This window comes from Misgurnus anguillicaudatus, chromosome 25 (assembly GCF_027580225.2).
Source record: "Misgurnus anguillicaudatus chromosome 25, ASM2758022v2, whole genome shotgun sequence".
NCBI lineage: Eukaryota > Metazoa > Chordata > Actinopteri > Cypriniformes > Cobitidae > Misgurnus > Misgurnus anguillicaudatus.
This window is the reverse complement of record NC_073361.2, coordinates 11,643,246-11,659,336: the sequence shown is the minus strand read 5'-3', so window position 1 is coordinate 11,659,336 and position 16,091 is coordinate 11,643,246. Positions and strand designations below refer to the sequence as shown.

At 34.7% G+C, this 16,091-nt stretch overlaps 2 protein-coding genes across 2 annotated transcripts; both read right to left on the bottom strand.

The window, feature by feature from the left end:
- Window positions 1-5,048: 5,048 nt before the first annotated feature.
- On the bottom strand, window positions 5,049-9,162 carry LOC129426142 (tripartite motif-containing protein 16-like). The gene is made up of 6 exons (XM_073863764.1): window positions 8,436-9,162; window positions 8,206-8,301; window positions 7,842-8,075; window positions 7,516-7,675; window positions 7,064-7,120; window positions 5,049-5,866 (listed from the first exon to the last, which is right to left on the bottom strand). Exons 1-6 carry the CDS (start codon window positions 9,015-9,017, stop codon window positions 5,337-5,339), a joined length of 1,659 nt encoding a protein of 552 aa, XP_073719865.1. The 5' UTR covers window positions 9,018-9,162; the 3' UTR covers window positions 5,049-5,336.
- A 1,130-nt stretch (window positions 9,163-10,292) lies between these two features.
- LOC141362193 (integrin beta-1-like) lies at window positions 10,293-14,916 on the bottom strand. The gene is made up of 5 exons (XM_073864321.1): window positions 14,630-14,916; window positions 14,247-14,471; window positions 13,671-13,900; window positions 13,344-13,510; window positions 10,293-10,670 (listed from the first exon to the last, which is right to left on the bottom strand). Exons 1-5 carry the CDS (start codon window positions 14,899-14,901, stop codon window positions 10,605-10,607), a joined length of 960 nt encoding a protein of 319 aa, XP_073720422.1. The 5' UTR covers window positions 14,902-14,916; the 3' UTR covers window positions 10,293-10,604.
- Between the last annotated feature and the right edge of the window lie 1,175 nt (window positions 14,917-16,091).

Below are 16,091 nucleotides of genomic sequence, written 5' to 3'. Positions count from 1 at the left end.
CAGAAATATGGGGTTGGGAAAGAACAATTCCTTCAATATCAACAACTTAGACTTGGAATTAAACACAAAACCAGACTTAACAACAACACATTACAACCATCTCAACTTATAGAAGAACTTATGAAAATTCACACCTTCAAAAAATTAACCTCCCAACTATACACACTGATTTCCCACCAAAACACAACAATAACACTCCCAACAACCAAATGGGAAGCTGACTTGGCCTTCTCTTCCAACCCTGAGTACTGGGACAAATCTGTAGGAACACATTTTTCATGACCAATAACACAAACCTGCAGCTTATACAATATAAAGTCATTCACAGAACTCACATCACCCAAAGTAAAATGTTTAAAATGGGCCTACACAACACCAATATTTGTTCACAATGCACTTTAGGTAGGATAGATGACTATTTACACGCCATGTGGCAATGCCAACCAGTTCAATCATTTTGGGTTACAGTCACTGAGACATTATCCACCGTCCTGAGTCACACAATCCCATTATCTCCAACACCCTGTCTCATTGGCGACATTTCTGAAATCCATATCCCCCAAAAATACAGGAATCCGTTGCTCGTCTCTCTAGCTGTCGCTAAGAAAGTAGTTCTTCAAAACTGGAAATCAAAGAAATCTTGCAACATCAATCATTGGATACATTTAATTTCTGAACACATTTCAATAGAGAAATATAATGCACGCAGATGGAAGCAGATATCAGCCTTTGAAGACATCTGGTCCCCATTTCTATCATTTCTTAACACAAAAACATAGCTACAAGCCGTGTACATTACCAATCACACATCTCTCTCTTCTATTATGTAATTTTATTTATTTATATCTCTATAGGCACACACTATTTAAACTCATGCATAACATGTTTTTCCAACCCTTTTTAAACCCATTTCCGCTTAAATACTCTAACTGTGACTAACGAACCAACGCAGTCTCACACCCATGGCGTCAATATTTGACGACACTTGACCATGCGTCAATATGTTGACGCGGAGGGTACCCCTTTCGCGTCATTTTTTGACGAACTAGGGACTTCAATACTATGAGGTACGCGAAATTCTCTTTCCTATTTTCTTACCATTTTCTACCATTTTCGCGTCAGTTTAGGGTTAGATTTACATAATGACATCCCTACCCAAACCTATCCCTAACCCCAATGTCAGGTGACAACTGTTTAATTTCGCGAACCTCGTAGTATTGAAGTCCCTAGTTCGTCAAAAAGTGACGCGAAAGGGGTACCCTCCGCGTCAACATATTGACGCATGGTCAAGTGTCGTCAAATACTGACGCCATGGGTGTGAGACTGTGTTGAACGAACGTGAACCTCAAGATCATTCTATTCAACCAGCAATAATAATGTCTCACTGCAACTGTATTGTCCTTTTGTAATTTGTCTGTTATTTTGTTGTATGTATGTTATGTGTTACACTTTTACGTGGTGCTTAATCCCCCTCCCCTTATGTGCACTGTAAATAAGTATTCCTATTTTCCGTACTGTAAAATAATTTACTTCATATAAAAAAAAGTTGTCCTCCGAAGAGGGGGGGTAGTGGCGAGCCAAAAAAAAAGAAAAAAAAAAGAAAAGTATGTGGTCTCGGACACAGCCACTATCTTTTATCTTATAAAATAATCGCTTATCGCAAGTGGATGTGAATGTCAGTGTGTTGTAAAAGAAGGAATCTGATAGATCAGCACACAGTTCAGTGTTGTGACAGGAGGGACACAATATCTCATTCCCTACACCAGGAAACAAATATAAGACGTTCAGTTTCTGTATCTTACTCAACATTGTGTTGAGAAGTCTTTTAAATGAATGCTGTTTTAAAAACATTTTATAAATTAAAATTGTTCAAAAGTTTTTATTTGTCACATACACAGATTATATAGAGAATATATAGTGAACCAGTAGTAAAATTGTCTACCCATTATAGTTATTGTTGTGAGGTGTGGTTAATAAAAGTGATTGGACTTCATGGTCATGTCTCTATTGTCTTTGTATCGGCTGCTGGACCCAGGGGCGTCACTAAGTGGGTCAAAGGTAGGACATTTCATATTGGGGCCCCCAAAGATCATTTTTATTAGTACATGGGTGTGGTAGAAGGCCCAACAACATACTGAATGCTTTCTTAGGGCCCAAAATGGCTAGTGGTGTCCCTGGCTGGAACTGTGTTGCCAAAGATTATTAAATAAAAATTCCATGGACATTTGTTTTTGGTGGAGAATGAATCGTGGCGAGCGAGAGGAGGGGAACAAAGCTCTGAGATTGGTTGGCGAGTCAGATTAAAGACAGCGTACCACAAAAGTGAAGGTGAGACGGGACAGTTATATAACCTAGCTGATGGACGCCAGTGAAAATAGACTGGAAAGGCCCTGTCGACTGGGAGAAGCCTGACTCCAGAATGCCACTGCCGGATTGTAGCAAGGGGTGCAACATGACACCATTATTATCTACATAGAGCATTGAGTACTAAAGGGCATCATCATCTCCTGCAAGGCGGGACAAGCTTTTCACTTTTCCAGCCATTAGGGTTCAACGTGTCGGCTGCGTACAGTGATAACTGAAGTGTAAAGGACTGCAGGTGGACTATTTGAATTGTGACTTTTTTGTATCTTTGCATGAAGTGAGTTTAAAAGTTTAAAAAAGTGTTGTCTTGCTATTTAAGAAATAATTAAATTAATTGCATTTGGATTTTTATTCTTTTTTCTTGTGTGGGTTGAGTTGGGCTAAATTATATCAGGGAGGTAATAAAAGCAGGAGTATGTTTTGCTGTGTATTAGAGTAAGAAATGAGTGTGAGTGAGTTGGGTTTCACTTGGGCACTGTTGTGATTAATTGTTTTTGGGGTGTATGTATAGATTTTCTTTTTCTTTTTTGGGGTATATTGTACTTCCTCCTCCTATAGAGCCCTACCCTACAAGGCTAATAGTAAGTGGATTGTGATTACGTTTTTTTTGACAATGAGATATTTATATATACATATTTTTGGTAACATTTTAATTTAATGGTTTAAAAATGTTTTAACATTTCATTTTAACAAAACAGTCAGACACTATTATCTAAATGCTGCACAACGAATTTGTTAAAACAACACACTAGTGTTGATTCTGGGACAACACACTAAATGCGTTGTCCCAGAATCCACCCATCTCTAGTTATTATCAAAACAACACATTTTGTGCTACTTTTAACACATCCTTTCTAAGAGTGTGTGATTATACAATTGTGGAATAAAGACATTTGTGATAAAGTGTGACTGAGTGATTCATAGTTGATTATTACCTTAACTGTAACAAAAATCAAGGAGAAAATACTTAGCAATGGTGTTGAATGATGAATTTGTATTTAAATTTATCTTTAAGCATATAAAAAAAAACACATAGACATTTTGTTGTCTTTGCACTATTGCACTGAAAAAAATGATTCATTGAATTTAATCAATTTTTAAGGTAAGTGGTTGCAATCAATTTATTTAAGCTACATTTAAACAAAAAAGATTAGTAACGTAAAACAAAATATAAAACTTTTGTTTAAATGTAGCTTAAATAAATTGATTGCAACCACTTACCTTAAAAAAATTTATTAAATTCAATGAATCATTTTTTTCAGTGTGGCTGCTGGAACCAGGAGTGTAGCCATGAGGGGGATTGGGTGGGCCTTTGGCCTCCGTCCCCCTCAGATTTCCAATTGCTTAAAATAAAATAAGAATATTTTGATTTCTTAGTCTGATTGATAAGAAAATTTTGATTTCTTAGTCTGATTGATACCACTCAAAATGTTGCACGGTAAAATGTAGCTATTTTCGAACTTGATTGGATTAGCTCATGTCACGCATTGTTGTGCGTAACTTAGGCTGTCATCTTCGCATGAGAGTTCATTAATATTCGGTGACAATGGCAGCTGGCGCGCAAAGTACATTATAATGTTTTTTCAAGAAAGCACGGAGAGATGAGCTAGAAGGCGAACATTGCATCTTCATCATCTGAGTCTGCTTCTGCGACAGCGAGTGAAGTGGCACCTGAGGCTTCTCAGGACACAGAAATGCCTACATCACAGGAGTGTAGCGGTGAGACTTTCACAACACAGATTGGCATAATGCCCAATGATTTGTCCCATGGTTTGAATTATAGCCGCTGAGCTATGTTGAATGCTGTTATGCTGATGAAACAGTGAAGTAAAAATGCTGTGATTTTATGCTGTATATATTTGCTTTTAAATCTTTCCTTGCTGTTTTTCGAACATAAATTGGTGGATTTTCTGGACTGAGTATGATGACATCATTGACACTTTTCATAATCGCCCTCGAAGACTCTGGTATGAGTTAAAGGTTATAACTTACAATTTCCCATGGGCATTTATTTTTCATTTGGACAACACACATAAGTCAGGATGAAAGGTTGTTGCTCAATGTTGGTAAAGCATGTCTTTAATATTCTGTATATTTTTGCCTCATATTCATTTTACAAAATAATTGTCTCCACAAAAAGAGCACTTTTATACTGTCCCAAGACTTATGGAGGGCACTCCACATGTACTTGACTAGAAAGGCTTTCTTTGCTTGTTTTGGATGAAGACAAAATGAATGTGTATGGGCTGTAAACCATCTAAGATTGTCAGAGCCTTTCTTCTACATCTCTGTGTTGAATGTGGCTTGTTTGTTGGTTGATGGTCTTATTATGAAATATAAGTAGTGATTGTGTGTCTGATTCACTGAGAAAAATGACACAGTTAAATGTTGTGTGTAGTTTTTGAGTAAACTTTGCAACATTTTTAGATCTTTGCCTTTATGATAAATTTCAGTTTAATTTACTTATAAATAATATGTTTTATGATATCAAGTGCTTATTGTTTATGTGAAAATAGTGATGCAGTCAATCAAAGTGTGTCAAGGGATGGCATAAAACTTAAGGCATGAAATAAAGCTACTTTATTTTTTAGGCTTACACCTCTTTGTGAACTGATACATTTGGCATTATTTAAATTGAAAGTTCAATGTAAAATTTAATAGAACAAACAAAAAAATTTAGTTCAAAAGACTGAAAAAAAATGATAAGCTTCCTCAATTTAACAATCAAATTATTTTTTAATTAGAATATGAATATACAGAATATATTTTTTGATAAATTCAATTCAAGTTTATTATAGCGCTTTTTACCATTTTGAAATCTGTAGTAATATTAAATACAGAGAAGTACAGGCATATATATGAAATATACAAAAGCTTATGAAAAATATATCAAATCCTAATAGTGATTACAATATTATTGTAATCACTATTATAAGCCTAAATGTATATGCAGCTTATAAAATCCCTACGATTTATTTTATGAGATGACACATTTTCACTGTGGATTCATTAAAAATAAAAAACCCAGGATAAAGTGGTTTAGTGAATGTGGTGTTGACTCTGTGTATGAGGTTCATTGTATCAGAGACGCTGTAGAAGGACAGAGATCCTTTACTGTGATCCACATACACTCCTATTCTACAGGAGCTCAACACTACAGGGAGTTTAGTGAGTTTGTTATTGTGAGTGAAGTAGCAGCTGGAGTCACTGCGGCACAAACTCCAGGACTGATCATTATATCCAAACCAACACTCATCACCCTCTCCCTTCCTGCTGATGCTCTTATATGACACTGATATACCGACATAACCACTCCACTCAACCTCCCAGTAACAGCGTCCACAAAAACTCTCTCTACACAACACCTGACACCAGAAATCAAATCTGTCTGGATGATCAGGATACTGATGGACTGTGTTAGTGTAAGTAGCCGTTCTGTTCCCATCAGACAGCTGAATGAATTTATGCACTGTGTTTGAATCCAGTGTGAACTGCTTGAAATCTGGTGAAGATAAACACAAATGACTTCAGCAGTTTAATAAAATCATCATTGCAGATTTATTTTCCAAAACATACACATTTCTATATTTGCATTTACTCCTTCAGTGTGCACTTATTTACTTTGTTTTTATGCAGTTATTATTAGGTTTGAGATTGTTAAACATATAAATATATTTGTTTAAATGCCCTCATTACATTTGTAGAGTTTTTAGCGGTAATGCAGTTTTATGTAAAAAATATAAAAATAAAGGTAAAGGAACAGTATGTAAGAAATGTATATCAATTAATCATAAAATGGCCCTGATATGTCACTAGACATTAAGAAATCAGTTTCATTTCAAAAACTTATATCACTGACAACAGTGGTCTGGCCAGGATATTGTCATTTAAAAAGTGGAGTTGCAGCCCTCAACTGATGTTTATGTTGTCATTTTGTGTATTGGCCACTAGCTGTGTAATTGCAGTACCAGTTTTGACCACAATCCTACATACTGTTCCTTTAAAGGCGCAAAAGAGGATGTTTTCTCCTATTCCCAGCGGCTTTAAAAAAGTCTTTCTTTTGCGTCCTACTTCGGGTTTTTTCTCTTCCATGGTGCAAATTCGAGGAGGAAAGCAGGATCGACGATGAAAACAAACCGAAACTTAAGACGGAGTTTCATGCGCTATGCGCATGCGTCACCTGTGTAAAGTTACTGGAGCACGCACGTATCTCACAAGGATCGTAATGGCAGTGATTGACAAGCCAGAGGGCTAATGATGATTGCGATGACCGCATGAGCAATTGGCTGATGTTTTTAAGGCCTTATCTTGTGCACAGATGACGTATATTAATATTATTACTTTCAGTGCACCTAATAAATAGTCTTTTATCATTTAGTAAAGACAGTTTCAAGTAATATTGCAAAAATGTATAAAACAAACATCCTCTTTTCCACCTTTAAGTTCCTGTGTCTGGTATCAGTAATAAGTTGGAAAAAATGTTGAAAGGTCGATGTTTTGATTTTGAGTCGTTGATTTTACTCAATTCATTCACCTCTTTAACAAGGACTGAGTTACTGCCACATGTGAACTGAAAGATTTCTGTAAACACTGAAAATACTCAAAGTTTTGTTCTTTTTCTTGTTTTTGTCATTCTTTATGTAACAGTGGATATAAATAATTCAAAGTCATAAATCATAAATGTTTTAAAGTCTCTTACATTGTAAGAAATCCTCCCTGGTTTTCAATTCATCAGAAATAACTGAGATATTTGTAACTGAAACATAAATAAACATAAATAATATCATTCCCATATAAAATATAGTATAAATATAATAAACCAATAACACACACAATAAAACAGAGATCATGACACTGATACGGTTTCCCGGACAGGGCTTAGTCCAGACTAAAATTCATGTTTGAGCTACTTTAATTTCAAAACACCTTGACATATTTTAACATATATCAGTGCCATTGTTTTGTCTCAAGATGCACACTAGTATAGTTTTTGTAAGGTTTGTTTGTAAAAAGTACTTAAATTTCCAAAAAGAACTAAGGCCTTGTCCTGGATTAATCTTAACTCTGTCCGGGAAACCGCCCCATAAGAGTCTAACAGTGATCTTGCTTGTGTGATATTGTTTGAGAGTAAATGAATATCTGCTACTTTACCTTCATCAGATATCTTCTCTATCTCCTCTCTACAGAAATCCTCCAGTTTGTCTTTCAGTTGAGAGAGAGATTTTTTCACATCATCAAAAGAGAGAAGAGAGCTGAGAGTAAATCTGAGTGAGACTGAAGACTCAAGAGCTGCAGACAGAGACTGAAAACCCTGAAGAAGAAAAGATTACAAATGAACTTAAACATTCAACATTAAACATATTTAGTAGTCTGAATACACAGAGGAATATTTATCATAACTTTGTTTATATTTTTAAAGTAAAGTCTTCCAGAGATCCTGCTAATCTTCCCTGTGTTGTATTTCAGAGTTGTGTTACCTGTAGGAAATGGATGTGATTGTCTGTATGTGAAAACTGCTTCAGTTCAGCGTCTCTCCTCTTCAGATCATCAATCTCCTCCTCCAGACGCTTCATGACTCCTTCAGCTTGACTCACTGCCGTCTTTTCCTGATCTCTGATCAGTTGTGTCACCTCAGATCGTCTTTTCTCAATGGATTGGATCAGTTCAGTAAAGATCCTCTCACTGTCCTCCACTGCTGTCTGTGCAGAGCGCTGTTAGGACAAACATTACAATCAGATCCATTACAGGTACATCAGTAAAGATCTCCATCACTGGAGGAGAGTCATGAATCTCAAACTGATCTTCAAGCTGTCAGCAGATGTTTTTCTGTTCAAAACTCACCGCATGAGAGTCCACAGCCTCTCTCAGCTCCTGAAGCTCCTTCTCTCTCTCCTCAATTATCTGATGTAATTTTATCTGTCTCTCTCCCAAAACTCTCTGTGAGATAACAAATAACTATAAAAAGATAGTATATGCATCTATTGCTATTATGATGATATGTAGTCATAGTTTAGCATATTATTAATCATTACTGTTAGCATTACTGCAGTGTGTCTGAATTCAGTTCATACCTGTTTCTCAGTTCTTTCTGCTACAGCTGTCACAGTATCATGGTTTTTATGTTCGTCCATCGTACACAGATAACAAATGCAGTGTTGGTCGGTGCGACAGTAGATTTCTAGTTGTTTATTATGTTTTGAGCAGATCATCTCATGAAGTTGTCTGGTTGGATTCATCAAATGATGTTTCCTGTCATTGAAGAGATTCTCATGTTGTTTAAGATGATTTTGACAGTAAGACTTCAGACACTCCAGACAGGACTTGACAGCTTTGTATTTTCTCTCAGTACAGGCGTCACACTCCACATCTCCAGCTTCAGCATAAGAGTCAGCAGGAACAGCAGTCTGAAGTTTTGTCTTCTTCAGTTCCTCCACCATTTCAGCAATCATCACATTTTTAAATAAAACAGGTCTTGGTGTGAAGGTTTGTCTGCATTGAGGGCAGCTGTAGATTCTCATCTCATCCTGATCCCAGCAGTTTGTAATACAGCTCATACAGTAACTGTGTCCACAGGGAATGGTCACTGGATCCTTCAGGAGATCCAAACACACTGAACAACTGAACTTGTCCTTAAAAACATGAGCTTCTGCCATGTTTCACTAACATACATACAAACAGAGAGAGAGACGCTCGCTTGAAAAGTAGTTTCCTGGTTTTGTGTTAAGAGTCGTGTGCAAAACATGTTAAGTGTGCCTCAGCTGCACTTTCACTTTCATTTTTTGGCCAAACCATATAAAGTGTTTGTATTAAATGTATTACATGTGCGATCTAATGTAAACTAAATCAGTGTTTTAAAGATGAAAACATTATAAAAAATATATAAACAATAGACTACAGAGAAGTGTTGTTAATATGGTAAAGTTTGTTAATGCTTATAAAGCAAGATGTTTTATTATGTGTCCCAAATATTAGAATCAACGATGGCATTAATAATAAGCGACTGTATATTTGTCAATGTTTTACATAGACCCAAATAACTTAGAAAGAAATACATTACAACAATCTTTTTTCTTTATTTCTTTTAATAAATAAATTCTAAATGCCAATATTGAGAATACCAGAAAAAGGCACTTTAAACCAAACCAATACCTCAAGCTATAGCACAGGGGTGTTTTTACAGCATTTCTCTTTTTGTCTTTCTTTAAAATAAAATTTCCCCAAGTATTCATTTAAAATGACCAGACTTTTTGGATACATTACAATAAAATATGTAAAACATGTTAATCTGTACCACTGAGCATTAGATATGAACCTCTGCACACAAAACAACTCTCAAATTCTTCATTTTCAATTTCTTCATTTTGTTTTTAAGCAACACTTACTGCTAAGAGTTTTTGTAGCATTTAGCTTTTATATCTGACTTCATATTTGTGAATTATTACAACTTTAATTTTACATGCCTTCACATTCAAATTACAAAGATGATCAAGTATGCTCATTTAAAACTTGTTTAAGCTTTTACATAACATTAAAATCCTTCATTTGTGAGTAATAGCAATTGTGCCCATTTTTATTGAGCAGTTTTATGGCATTTGTCTTCCTATACCGATTAACATCAGGATATCACCTGAATACACTGATACTCATTAAGAGCCACATAATAAAACTTCACCACATAATCCTTTCATGACATATAAAATGCACAGACAACATTTTCAGCATAAAATTATGATCACAGGACACGTGTCATTCTAACAGTTAAGTGTTTTAAACATTTCAAATATGCATAGATTATTAGCAACAAATCAAATCTTCCCAGTTTACAATAGTGATCAGAGAGAAGATGGTTTCACTTCACTTGACAATCTGAAATCAAAATAGACATTCGTCAAGCGGTCCTATGACAACATACACACTATCAGCATCATGAAAAAGTAAATATGATCCTGTTTTTTTATTTTTAAGAGGGATCTATGGATCACTTTGCACCATATTTAAAGCAAAATGCTTCTGTGTGAAAAGAGATAATGTTTACATAAAGAAATAGATGTAAATATAAAGTCTATACAAACTGTACAGGGAGGGGGGCAGCCAGTCTTTGATAAAATACTGCTCTCTAACACTACAATATAGTTTCAAAAATAATACAAATAAAATGTGAAACAAATGAAAGGAAAATATAGGATATCCACATGGCCCGTTCCTTCCAAAACACTCCTGAGTTGTGATATCGATGTCCTTTATTTGCCTTCATATTTGGGGTTGATGACAGTTGTTACAGCGCTCTTATAAATAGGATTTTCTCCCTGTGAAATAAACAAAAAGTAGCTTTGTAACAATAAGCAACAAATGCACTTAATGCACGCAAAGCAAAACAATGCACTTAAATCTCTAAATCCAAAATCTAAATGCATCTCTGCCCATTATAAAACAGTCCTATAAAAATAAAGAGCTGCAAAACATCACCACATGCAGGTATATCTGTGACATCCTGTTACATATTGAAGGGAAAAAATGATTATGTCAAACACTGAGTAAATTATTGTGCAGTACTGTCAAATGCTCATGCTGGCATTTATTAGTGATTGTTTAAATACTTCATTAAATTGCAAGATAGCAGATTTAGATTGCAAGATGTCAGGGATGTCAAAGAGAAAAATTGAAAAGTAAAAAACAATGGTTGGAATTAGAATAAGAGTCATCATGGGTACAGATAAATATTCACACACACACACACACACTGAAGAAAGCATGCAGAAAGGAAAGAGAAATACAAACTTAGAGAGCAACAGCTTTACGTCCATAGTTTGGATTCTGGAATTTATTAATAGGGCTCTTGTAAATTGCATTGTCTGTCTGAAGGTGAAAATGGGGCAGATAAAAAAATCAAGAACATATACAGTAAAGGAATACAGGAGATGAAATGATAGAAAACAAATAAAGGACAAAAAGAACAATGGTCATGATACAGTACTGTATGTAGGAGAAAAGATTCAAAGTAGCATGGAGGGAAAAAGAGAAACTATCAGCATGCAAGACACTGAACGTAAAACCTTCAGATCATACTTATAGAGACAGTTCACCTAAAAATGGAGGGTGAGTAAAAAGTGTTTTTTTGTGTACTATCCCCCTGTATTTGCTATTGCATTTGCAAATAAATTATGTTTAAACATTATTAAAATAATTATTTACACTTATTCACTTTATAAAAATTAAATATTATTAAAGGAATTATTTAGAATTATTCACTTTATAAAAATTAAACATTATTAAAGGAATAATTTAGACTTATTCACTTTATAAAAATTAAATATTATTAAAGGAATTATTTACACTTTTTCACTTTATAAAAATTAAAAAATATATATTAAAGGAATTATTTACACTTATTCACGTTATAAAAATTAAACATTATTAAAGGAATTATTTACACTTATTCACGTTATAAAAATTAAACAATATTAAAGGAATTATTTACACTTATTCGCTTTATAAAAATTAAACAATATTAAAAGGAATTATTTACACTTATTCGCTTTATAAAAATAAAAAATATTATTAAAGGAATTATTTACACTTATTCACGTTATAAAAATTAAACATTATTAAAGGAATTATTTACACTTATTCGCTTTATAAAAATTAAACAATATTAAAAGGAATTATTTACACTTATTCGCTTTATAAAAATAAAAAATATTATTAAAGGAATTATTTACACTTATTCACTTTATAAAAATTAAACAATATTAAAGGTATTATTTACACTTATTCAATTTATAAAAATTAAACATTATTAAAGGAATTATTTACACTTATTCACGTTATAAACATTAAACATTATTAAAGGAATTATTTACACTTATTCACGTTATAAAAAATAAACAATATTAAAGGAATTATTTGCACTTATTCGCTTTATAAAAATTAAACAATATTAAAATGAATTATTTACACTTATTCGCTTTATAAAAAAAAAATATTATTAAAGAAATTATTTACACTTATTCACTTTATAAAAATTAAACAATATTAAAGGTATTATTTACACTTATTCAATTTATAAAAATTAAACATTATTAAAGGAATTATTTACACTTATTCACGTTATAAAAAATAAACAATATTAAAGGAATTATTTACACTTATTCGCTTTATAAAAATTAAACAATATTAAAAGGAATTATTTACACTTATTCAATTTATAAAAATTAAACATTATTAAAGGAATTATTTACACTTATTCACGTTATAAAAATTAAACAATATTAAAAGAATTATTTACACTCACAGCAAAATCACCAGTGTTAAATTAACACTGCTGGTGTTATATGAGTAACACCAGACCTGGTTGTCCCCATATAAACACCAGCAGTGTTGATTTAACACTGGTGATTTTGCTGTGCTTATTCGCTTTATAAAAATGAAACAATATTAAAGGAATTATTTACAATTATTCACTTTATAAAAATGAAACAATATTAAAAGGTATTATTTACAATTATTCACTTTATAAAAATAAAACAATATTAAAAGGTATTATTTACACTAATTCAATTTATAAATATCGTTCTTACTTTAACTAAGTATGTCATTATCATCTTAACTATTGCCTTATCTAATTTTTCATCTTTTGTAAACAGCATAATGTTTTTGTGTGATTTTGAATTCTGCTTGCCATTACAGAGGGATGCCAATGTGCACATCTGTTGTAAAATGTTACGTTTCAAACAGCAGGGGGCGGCACTGAACCGTCCACAATGACCACAACAGCCCGGGCCACACCCAGAAAAATGAGGCTTTGAAAACCTAAAAGCCTTTTCTCTCAGCTGTCTTAAAATCCATCCAGCTCAAAAACATTCAGTGACCTCCTAAACACACAACTTGAATTTGCAAAGTTTAAACTTGAACCATAAGAAAAGAAATGTTGATTCTGTAAAATACTATTTGATTTTAAAACAGTCAGAAGCTTTTCATACCGTATCCCACTTGGCGTTCATCTTCTCTTTCTCAAACTTTGCGAACTCGCGTCTGTCATGAATGATCATGAGCAGCTTCCAGATCAGTAGCAGGGCTAGACCAATCAGAACGATGCCCGCGACCACACCCGCCACAATGGGGATGATGTCAGGACCCGGCGGACACTCTGCCAAACAAAACAGTCATCAACACATTAAAACAGCCACATTAAAATCTGGTTTCAGAGGAACCAGAGCTGTTTGAAAGACTTCTGTAAAGTAACTATGTAATTGTTGTCTTTTAATTAGAGCCTAATGAATATGAAAAAACACACATTTGGTCCTCACCTAATTCTTCCACAACATGGACCTCCTTCTCAGTGTTATTGACAGCGTATGTGTAGTAAAACCAGCAGTCATTAGCGTCTCTCTCTTTGCAGTGCATGAGGGGGAAGGCCTGGACGGGTTGAGGGAGTTTGTCTCTGTCCTTCACCTTGATGAGATTAAAGTAACTACAGTCTCTCTCACAAGTGTCTTTCTTCTCTCCGGTGCCGAACGCCCGACACTGCACGCACTCCCTGTGACAGGAAATCTGACATTAACTCATTCAGCATGAAACTCACTTCATTTCACTGAAATATCATTGTGGAAAGATAACATCTATTACAAACTTTAAATAAAGATGCCATAGCAGAACTATTTTTGTCTGTACGGTTCTATAAAGAACCTTTAACATTCCTAGAACCTTTGACTGAATGGTTCTTCTATGGCAGGGGTTCTCTAACTTTTTGGGGCCAGGGACCCTTTACAGGGGAGGAAAATTTCCAAGGACCCCTATATAATTATAACAGGTGATGATATTGAATACTCTTGGCACATATTATACGTCTTTTTTTACTTTTTATGCTCTTTTTTGTCACATACTTGTGTTCAGTGCAGACTCCAGGGCAGGTGGGGCAAATCTCACAGGTGGGACCCTGAAACTTGGGGTCTGTGCACCTGCAGGTCCCACACTCACAAATCCCTCTGCCATTACAGATCTGCTTGTTGGAGGCGAGGCAGGTAGAGGTGTCCAGAGAGCAGTCACACGCGCTTCCAGTGTAGTTAGCATCACAGACACAAACCCTGCACTCACAACGGCCGTGTCCTACAGGAAAGAGAATAAGATTACAGTAACTAACAGTCTTCATCTGGTGATATGAAACGTAAACAGAATCAAGCCCTGGCTGTAGTCTGATGTTTTTTTCCTGTGTTAATGACCTGTTGAGTAACAAAGTGTCTTTTAATGATAAAAAGCTTCCTGTCCTCCGCAGAGTTTATTGTTGGAACGGTCGCAGTTGAAGTTGTCGCACTCGCAGAACTTGCCGCTGTAGCGTTCCTCAGGATTGTCTCTCTTCTTGCACTCGCAGGTGCCGCACACACACTCGCCATTGTTACTGCAGATGTCCGTGCCGTTGTCCTTACGGCAATTCTTGTCCAGGTCCTCAGTGGACACCTCGTCTTTACGACATTCACACTGTCTGCCAACACGTCCCTTATTGCACCTGATAAGAGCAAAGTGAGGTGTAAAAATATACATTACGTTACAACTAAAAAAAGACAGTTATATATTTTACCAGAAATATAAGGGGTTATAAATTGACATACAAAATAACAGTAGTAAGCTTAGAGAATAGCGATAAGCCGATTGCAGTTATATCCATGGACACTGCAGATTATCAGTGGGCCAGGCAGGCAAGCCGTCATATTTTTATTTTATTAGTTGTGGGTGTGTCACGGGTATATGTAATCATTTACGGTCTCTAAAATGTGTAATATGTTATCATATCATCATGCTTGAGAGTAAATGAGGAGATCATATACAAATGCTGCTAAATGCCACCTCAGTCAAAAAATGAGAGAATTATATTAACCGAATGCCCCTGGCACGCATTATACATTCTTAAAAAAGTTTAAAATCTGCTTAACTCTTTCCCCACCATTGATGAGTTATTTAGTCAATTAAGAGAAAACGCTTCCCTGCCAATGACGCTTCCATGACGAGTTTTTCTGTTGCTATTATCCACTAGGTGGCTCACTTACACAACTTATAAAACACTAAAGCAGCTACTAATTGAAAAACAATAAAAACTCTGTGCATTATTTGATCATCATTCTGAATCTAATCGCTAACAAAAGTCCTTTACGGAAATGCAATTATCTTAGCTTTTTGCTCAAAATTAGTGATAAAAGAGGACAAATTATTTTTTTTCTTTGTTTGAAAGCAGAGGGTCTGTTCTTTCATTTGATATATTATATGTTTATATATTTATTAGGGCTGTCAATAGATTAAAATATTTTATCTATCAGTGTCGGCGCCACGAGCGGGCCCTAGGGGGCATGGCCCGGCCACTTGAGTCACTGTGCCCCCTTACTTCTCAAAATAACAATGAACTTAATAATTAAAAAATGTGCTGCAAATACATTTGGTTATACAATGAATACTGAATAAAATTCGGAGTATAATTAATAAAAAATAAGAATTAAAATACTAACCCACAATGTTTAAGAATGTGGGGCTTGTAGTGCAGACCGTGCTGAACTCTGGGTAATGTAGTCGAGGAGCGCTGTGTTCGCATGTGCATTGTTAATAGTGATACACAGAAGGAAATACGAGCTGTTTTCATGTTTATCTCAAGTTTATTTGCAAGTTTTGCCCTGCCACCCGGGTGTTCAGATGATGTAAACCTGATAAGAAAGCGATGGAGACTGTTTCGTTGGAAATAAAAA